This window comes from Telmatherina bonti, assembly GCF_933228915.1.
Source record: "Telmatherina bonti genome assembly, chromosome: 3".
Taxonomy (NCBI): domain Eukaryota; kingdom Metazoa; phylum Chordata; class Actinopteri; order Atheriniformes; family Telmatherinidae; genus Telmatherina; species Telmatherina bonti.
Genome location: NC_136621.1, coordinates 18,619,956 through 18,629,168, shown reverse-complemented (window position 1 = coordinate 18,629,168; position 9,213 = coordinate 18,619,956). Strand labels below are relative to the sequence as shown.

The 9,213-nt window shown below is 38.1% G+C and overlaps 1 protein-coding gene across 1 annotated transcript; it reads left to right on the top strand.

The window, feature by feature from the left end:
• Window positions 1-3,370: 3,370 nt before the first annotated feature.
• On the top strand, window positions 3,371-4,305 carry LOC306772504 (nucleoredoxin-like protein 1; the record flags this gene model as incomplete). Its single annotated transcript, XM_079262001.1, has 3 exons — window positions 3,371-3,606; window positions 3,707-3,796; window positions 3,933-4,305. 3 exons carry the CDS (start codon window positions 3,371-3,373, stop codon window positions 4,303-4,305), a joined length of 699 nt encoding a protein of 232 aa, XP_079118127.1.
• Between the last annotated feature and the right edge of the window lie 4,908 nt (window positions 4,306-9,213).

Below are 9,213 nucleotides of genomic sequence, written 5' to 3'. Positions count from 1 at the left end.
TTTGTTTCCAACACAATTTCAGGAGAACATTTTCAATGACTGCCTAATAAGGATCTCTCTCCTCATGCCAGGTAAAGCTCGAAAATGTTCTTTTTACAGATGACCAGACTTTTTGACAGAAAGTATAAAATATAAGTGATAGTAGCAAGAACTGTAATAGATGGGCTGGTTTACTATCCAGACACACTGACTGAAGTAAAGCTGATAAGCAAACATGTCTCAAAAGTCATGAGAAACCATCATGAAAGCTAATTTACTATCATTTGTTGAATGAAAAACAGGTACACATCGAGAGTTGCCCAGTAAAGCCCCCAGGGTGGCTAAAAGCTTTGGCATGCATTGTGTGTGCTTGTGGGTCAAAAGTGTGCATACGTGGGTATTATGCTGTGGGAGTACAAATATGAGTGTGTATGCATTCATGGGCAGTGACGTTTTGTCTACGTGACTTAGACTAATCCTATTAGATCTCGCTCTCCCACCTCTATATTTACCTACCTGCTCTCTCTGAGATTAGCCTGGGTATTTTCTGCGTGTCCATCTGCAGATCAGTAAGCACTTTTCCAGTGAGCGACCCAAGGTTTACCAGAATCAGGTCCAAGCTGTCAACTTTCTCAGCTCATTTCACTTACTAGATCTCACATCCAGACTGTCAAATCACCTGGAACGGGTGCATAAGATTCAGCATGATGCTTTGCAGGGTAAATGGGGAACATTAAACTTCACCTGCCAACCTTGGCTGTGAAGGGAAGGTTGAAACAGACCATTGCTCTCACTTGACGCTTGATGTCTCTGCTCTTTGCATTCTTTTCCACCTCTTTACCTGCTGTGTACTCCTGTCCTCGCTCTGCAATCCAATTTGTTGTCTTTTTTCATCCTTCCTTTCCTCCCTCCCTTCTTCTCCTCAAGTAATAAGATTTCTACTGTTGAGCTGGAGTTTTAGGGGGCTGCATAGCACACGTGTGTGCACACACACAAACACACTCAGATGCAACCTCTACCCCTCAATTACAGCTCTGCCCCACCTCCAGCTATCTGTAATCTCCCTCAGCGGACCACAGAGTGCAGGGTGAACAAATTACAGAGAGGAGTGAGGAGGCAGTGAAAGGTGTCAGTAAAATAACAAACTTCACAGGATTTAAAGGGGAAAAGAAAATAAATCAAAAACCACAATGGCTTGAAGGAGGAGTTAATCTGTGGACATATTTCTTGTGGGAGTCGAGGAGTTTCAAGGTGAGCAGAAGTACTTGTGTAAATTCAGATGGCAGCACATGTACAAAGATTGATGGGCTAATAAATTAGCAACAAACAAAACATGGCAGAAATGCTGGCGTAGATCAGACGGCAAACTGAACTGCATTATTGTGAAATAAGTTTCCAAAATGTGGTTTTTAAGCTACGACCCTTCGAAAGTCTTGTAGTAAATCCTCATTCTCTGGGTAAGGTCCGATGATGCTCAATTTCTAACATAATTCTCCCACATCCGTCTTGGAAGTTTCAGTCCAGAATTGTAGTCTCAGGTGGATCTGGCACAGCTCAGTGCCAGAGAGCCAAATCTAATTTGTGAGGTTATCGTTGTCAATTCACAGCCTGCACCGGCTGCCAAGACAGAAATACAGGCTGGGTGAGAGAGATAAAGCTCATTTCTCAGCTCTAAGGCATGAACTTTATTTCAGTTTCTGATTAATTTCTTCTGTGATTTTTGTCTATTCTTTTACTTTGTAAATCTGTGTGTATGTATAATTTCTGAGCAATAAGACGGTTCTCTGAAAACATGAAGACAGCATTTCATAAAAACCTTATTTTTTCAGACTAACTAGTTCAAACTGGGCTGCTGTTATGTTTAGATTATTATTTCTTTTTTTTTTATTTGAAAAGCTGTTGTAGCCTACAGATTGGATTTCCATTTGTATCATTTGTATCAGCCAGTCAGTCACAGTGCCTTCCCTTTAAAAGAGAGAAATATACATTACATGGTAGGACAACAGGGGACTCTGAATACAGATACTACAAACACAATTGAAATGTATTCATGTATTGTAATCTTGCATTGAAGTAAGGTCACGTTTTGACTGAGAAAACATATTTTGTTGGGATTAAGTTCACTGAATACATAACTATATCTTCTTTTTTTTTTTTGTTAGGACTGAGTAGGTTTTTAGGTTTCAAAGGCATTTAAGAAAAAACTTAATTTATTTATTTATTTATTTTTTTACAGTGAGCAATAAACATAAGTTTGGACTCTATTGTAGACTGTTGTTGCAACTGTAACCACAACCAGCAGGGACAGATCAAAGGCCCTTCATAATATTAATTATTTATTATATAAATTATTTCTTAGTTTTTTAGCCTTCTAGATTAATTGCCTGAGTCACAGTGATATCACTCTTCTCTCTCGAAACGGCAATGTGCATCATTGACTATATAACCTTTAACTATGGTTTAGGTGATCATATACAGTAATTTGGCTAATGATTCATTCTAAAGTATCTAGAGAAACATATAGATAAGAAATTCATCCAGGGTTTCAGAAGTCTATTGCCATGATGTGAGACAGAGGGTTAAAAAATATGGCAAAAGGAAGTGAAAACTCTTCAGTTCTTGGGTGTTTCTGTCCTCCAAACATAAAAAGCTACAACTCAATACAACTCATTATGTCAGTATTGTTAAAGTTTTTTTTTATGCTGAGCAACATGAAAATACTCAGAACAAAAGAACATGAGCAGGTCTGGGGTTTGGTCAGAGCCCCTGCTTAAATGTGATTGGCCCCTGAAGTGCCCATGTCCAGTCAAAGCTTGCTTGAGTCCTTGCACATCTGTAAACATAAACCAAAGGAGTACTAATAAATGCATGAGTTATAGATGACTGGAGTATGAAAGGTTAATGTTTTAATTCAAAGTAGTTGAAAAAAGAATCATCTACAAATCACAGTGAAATGTAGATATTTGTTCAAACATCAAGCTGTTACTGACAACATAGAAAAATGGCTGGTCAAATGTAAATATGTGGTATGAATTGGATTTGTGACTGGAGTCACTGGACATTTACTGTTTGAAATTATGTTCTTATGGATTCTGACTGGAACTGTGTGGTGTGTGTTTTTTAAATGATTGATTTGGTGTATCAAGGTTTTATCTCAATATGCAGAAATTGTTTGTATTATGTAAAGCACTTGTGTTACTGGTTGCATGAAAAGTGATTTGTAACTAAAGTTTGATTTTAATTTTAAAAAGATAACATATTTAAAGATACAATAATAAACTGTGCTAGGCATTATGGACGTATTGCATTGATAATATGCAACAGGATCATGTCTTAAAACTATCAAACCATTTTTTCTCCACAGAAAGGTGTCCTATTCCTGTTTTCCATCATGGTGGACCTGTTCCTAAACCACGTTCTGATAGAGAACAACTCAGATCAGGATGAGCTCAACACAGAGCGTGAGATTATCGGGATCCTAGAAAACCGCATTCTCTTGCTGTTCTTTGCATCTGCTGAGTGTGAGAAGTGTCAGAAGTTTGTACCTGCTTTGAATGACTTTATCAAGAAACTGAAAGATCCAGCATACATCGAATACCCCAAACTGCTTGCTCTCATCTACATCAGGTCCTCATCTCAGTTCTCATTCACAATTTCTTCCCACTCTATGAATAAACATAGATATGTTGTTTTATCACGTGTAACATTTCCATCTTTCTCTCTCCAGTTTGGACCAATCAGAGAAGCAGCAAGAACGATTTCTCAAAGAACTGCACAAAAAGACTTTGTTCCTGGCCTTTGAGGACTCATACAGAAAGTAAGTGGATATCAGGGGAAACATTTTTTGAATATGATCTACTTGTGTCAGGTACCTTTTGCAACTCTGCAGCTACATCTTTGAGAAATTTTATTGTTTCTATTTAATTTTTTGTGTGTTTTTCTTTTTCATTTAGGGAACTGCAGTCTATGTTTAAAGTGAAAGATGTGCCGACAGTAGTGGTCCTTCGCCCAGACGGCTCTGTCCTCTCTCCAAATGCTGTGCAGGACATTTCTTCTCACGGCACTCGTTGTTTCCGGAACTGGCAAGAATCATCTGAGATTGTTGAAAGGACCTTTATGCTCAATGAAGAGTTTGATGACCTTAATCTGCGTAGTGCCACCGACCCCGTGAGAAGACTCAAGTACAAGACAGAGGATGATAAGAGGAAAAAGAGATGGTGGAAGCTATGGGAGAAGGGAAAAGACAGAAATGATGATGAAGAGAAAGATGACGCCTGGGATATGAAGAGAAAGGATGCACATAAAGGAACGTGGAGAAGAAGATGAAAGAAAGTGGAAAAGAGCACTTACTTGCTCCTGCAGCACATGTATATTTTGAGAATATGAATTATTCATTTTGTGATTGTAAAAATGATGGCAGTTGGCATATTTTGTTTAGGGTTGAACATAACCCTGCTATTAGTCAGAGAAGAAGTCAAATGTCGTTTTCATAGATGGAGGGAAATATGTGCAATCCCGTTATTACAAGCCCCCAGCTCGCCAGTGAAAAGGGGGAAAGGTTTGTAAGCATTAAACCCACAAATAAGTTCTTTTTAAATAAAAAGGTGTTTAGTTGCAGGCATGAATGTTGTTGCCCGTGACAACCAGACAGGAATAAAGAACCAATACAAAATTGTAACAGGCTTCCCGTCACACCCTGAACAACAAAAAGGGTGACAAAGTATTCACAACAAAACCGCAGTTATTTAAGACACGTTACAAAACACCCCTACTGGGCTCACAAACACAAAGATACAAAGTACAAATCTGTACTACATTACAAAACCACTTTCCAGGCTGACAACCAAGACAAAGTGAGGCAAACTGAGCCGTCAACACTCAGCTGCCCCCTGAATGATTGCCAGCCTGCTTCTTAAATAGGCCTGACAAGCTGGCCCAGCTGAAGATGATGACGAGGCAGCGAATCCCGGAAGGAGCAGTGCAGCCTCATGTAGTAGGGTGGAAACAAGGCAGGTCAACTAATGGTCTAGTGGAGATCACACAGTCCGATTTGCATCAGAAGTAATGTCACGTCACACCCGTTTTCATGAAAGTTGGATGTTGCATTAAAGGGTCTAAACTAATTATTGTAGTGCTTTAGAAATCTTTGAAATCTGGTATTTTATTTAAAAAAAACTGTGATGAATATTGTTTGTCTATGTTTAGTAATAAAAATGTCTGCTAAATGTCAGTATTATATATACATAAAATATACCTTTGGCCCACAAACACTAAACTCATAGAAGCACCATTTTCATCTCACACTGGAGATACACTGGAATTAGGAGAGATTTAAATGGTGGCTTTTCTGTGTGGAGTTTGCATGTTTTCCCCATGTATGCATGGGTTCTCTCCCAGAACTCCTGCTCCCTCCGACCATCCAAAGAATTAATTGCATGTTAGATTAATTGGTCACTCTAAATTGTCCCTTGTGATTGTGAGCATGAATGGTTGTTTGTCCCTGTGTGGCCCTGCAGGGGACTGGCGAGCTGTCCAGGGTGTACCCTGCCTTTCACCCAGTGTATGCTGGGATAGGCTCTAGCGTCCCCTTGACCCTGGATTGGAACAATCGTTTAAGAAAATGAATGGATGCATGAATGGATGGATGGATGGATGAATGGATACATGTATGTATGGATGGAAGCATGTACGGATGGATGGATATTGGAACTTATAAAAGAAGAATATGTGCTGATAAACTTTTTAGCTCATGCTATCTCCAGCCAATATGTATATACACTATCAAAATATTTCAAGCCATAAGTAATGGTTTAAAATGATTAAACAAATCTAAAAACAGTGTTTATTAAAATTTGTGGAACGTAAAATGAATATGCCCTGCGATGAACTGGCAAGCTGTCCAGGGTGACCCCGCCTTTTGCCCAGAGACAACTGGGTTAGGCTCCAGCTTCCCCATGACCCTTCATCTGACTGAGCAGTTAGGATAATGAACAAATTAATGAATAAAATTAATATTTTATGCAAAAATGGAGAAAATCTGACAAAAGTATTTACACTAAAACACAGTGGTCAAAACTTGTCCCTTACGTGGACCTGGCATTAAAATTAAATGTGACTTATATATTTTTTCATTTTGACGGGAGCACTACAGGAGATGACATCCACAAATGCCTAATATAACATTTAAAATGCAAAGGCACAAAGCATAACATGAGCACTATATTCTCCTGGTTTTACCCCTCTAAGGTAGACTGAGTTGTTGTTGTTAGCTATTGTGTGTTTTACTGAATCAATAGATGGATGTTGCATTTTCCAGTTTGTGGAGGAGAGGGACCAGTTGTCAATGTAAGCCTCACCAGTCAGAATCCACGACTGAATGGTGTATAAGTTGACATATTTTGGGCAACTTGCCCATGTGGTCTCAAAAGAGACTGATGCAATAGTTACAGTCACATGGCGAAAACAGCAAGACAAATCACTCAAAAAGTGATAAAACAAATGGTAAAATTACTACTTTTCTGGGATACAGTATCATTTTGTATGCATACAAATCCCCGTTTACACATTTTAGCGTCCTTACATTTTGCTTTACATGAATCTGAAAAACAATAAAATTGCTCATTTTTAAGTCTCCAAATGCATTTCTCACCTTTTTCCTTTGACAATTGCAACATGCTCACACTATTACATCACATGAAGTGTCACAGATGTAACACACACTGTAAACTATCATAAAACAAAACTGAGTTCAAGTCAGTCTGGCATCATTTTTCCAAGTTTTTATAAATTGTAATTAGTTAGTTTGCAACATAAAACACACACATATGCTTATAAACACATGGTTTGTTTTAAAAGTAACCCTCACCTTGTGTATGAATTACTGACATCTTGTGGTAAAGAGGAGCATACCTGAGTTCACACACAGTTGTGAATAGATGGTGGCTGTCAGTGACCAAACTCCTTCCTGACTTAAACATTTTTTCATCTGCAAATGGTTTCAAGTGCAGCAAGAACTGTACTACAGGTGACTGCTTCACAGTTATGAACATGTGTATTGTCATCTTCTTTTTAAGGTGTTGCATATCAAACAAAGCCAATACTGCACTTTTAAAGCCCAGAGCGTTCTCACTTCATACAGAAAGTCACTCATTCAGAGGTGTCATGATAAGAATGCTGGGATAAAAATGGCTGCTGCCTTGAATGTGAACCCACAGCAAGTAGTTATAAATGGCTCATTCTGAGAGAATTAAACCTGAACTTTTCAAGTGAAGAGATTAGATACTAACAGAAGCACAAGTTTAAATATATACTAAATAGATTTGTCATTGACCTTTGATTTATATAACATACTGCCCTTCTTAATATTTATAATTGTTACAATTTTGCCTCAAATCACCGGATCATCCTATACTCAACAACAAACAATGGCAATTTTACCGTCTCACAATTTCAGAGCATTATCGGGACACTACTGCACAGTGGGTATATGTATGTGATATAGATGGGGATAAATTATTCAACGATTATGTGTTTTGTGAGATTTATCTGGACTTCCACTTTTCTAATCTGCAAGGCCCTATTAATCCCCAACAGTAAATTCAAGTTGGAGCAACATGTTTCCACACAGATTAAATCATTTTCAGAGAAGGCCTTACTTAATACAGAAAAGCATTGCCAAACTACATTTCTGCACAGATTATAGCAGCACGGCTGAGCAGCAAAATAGTCCAGATGCTAAACTGACCTGGCTGCAGTGCAGACATGTCACCCTACTAAAACATTTGGTACATGGAGGAGGTCCAGAAATATTGGTCCCAGTTGACAGAATCACACTATATAACTATACATAGATTCCCTGTGGTTCTGCTTCTCCATTAGTTACTGAAAAGTAAGTCTCAGTGTGGCTCACTTCATTAATGCCTCTAATTTATTTATTTATTTTAAGCACATCTCTCATTCTGTAATTCCTCTTTACTCAGAGAGACATGCCTGTTTAGTCCGTCGATTCACAGACACACACAGACAGGCAAAGACTGTGAGCACTTCATGTTCCCTCTGTCACCTTGTCTTTCAGTCCCTCCCTCCTGACGGCAGAGGGGTGCAGAGACTGGGAAGAAAAGCGAGAGAGCTTACTGCCACCAAGGTGAGGAAGATAGAGTCTATGAGTGAATGTGACACATACTGACAGGCTGCAAGCTGATTCAAGTGATCACGGGAAGATTGAACAGAAAAATAAAAGTAAATCTGAAGGCAATTCTCTTCGTGGATTCTCTGTCTGAAGGGGGGATAATATAGGTAAGCAACTGTGAGGATTATCTGATTTAACGGCATGCAAGATTATATGAGTGCGACTGAGTGGACGTAGACTACAATCATCCTTGTAGAGATACAATTCTGTAAAAGTCACAGTTTCTTTATGTGCTGTTGCAGTGAAGGCCAAAGGAAATAATTACAAACATTGATGTATTTGTTTATTTATTTGTAACTCGCTGTAACATTTCTATTCTGCATTCAGAAATATAATCCAAGGCCCATATCATGATGTTTTCCAGACTTATTAAACCTAATTTAAATGGTTTCAGTGTAATAAAATCACATTTACCTGTATAGGCTCCCCAGTTTTATATGTGTGCCAGGATATTACTACGCTTTTCCAGCTGTGTAATTATTTAAAGCCAAATCAGCCTTGAAGCTTGTGATGTTGCAACACAAACAAGCTTGATTTTTCTTCACTTATCCATTTAATTTTTGTTTAATCAAAAATCAAAAACCTGGCCTTTCTTTCAAAAACAGAAGAATGGTTATTTGTCAATTATTTTGAAAATACTTGTACCAATTTCAGGGATATAAAATGTTTCTTTATATATGCAGTAGGTATTAAACAAACATTTTGGAGACTGTTTTCTCATATAGTCTGCAAACAGTACTAACAACAATACCACCCAGTTCTCAAAGAAAGACAAATCTGTAAACACTGAGATACAACAGCTTAGGCAGTATGTGTTTGTTTCTCTATCTTTGTGTATTTATATTACACAGACAAACTCTGAAAATGATCTGCCTACAGAAGTTTTGTACGCAGTCCACTGCATCATCTGATTTCATTCTTTGTATGTAATTTCTATAGGTACCTGTCATAAAAAGATAATTAAATACATTTTCTGTCATTCCTAAATAAAATCCTTTATTTTGTTACTTTGCCAGCTTCCCAATCTCTGCACTGACCTGGTCATC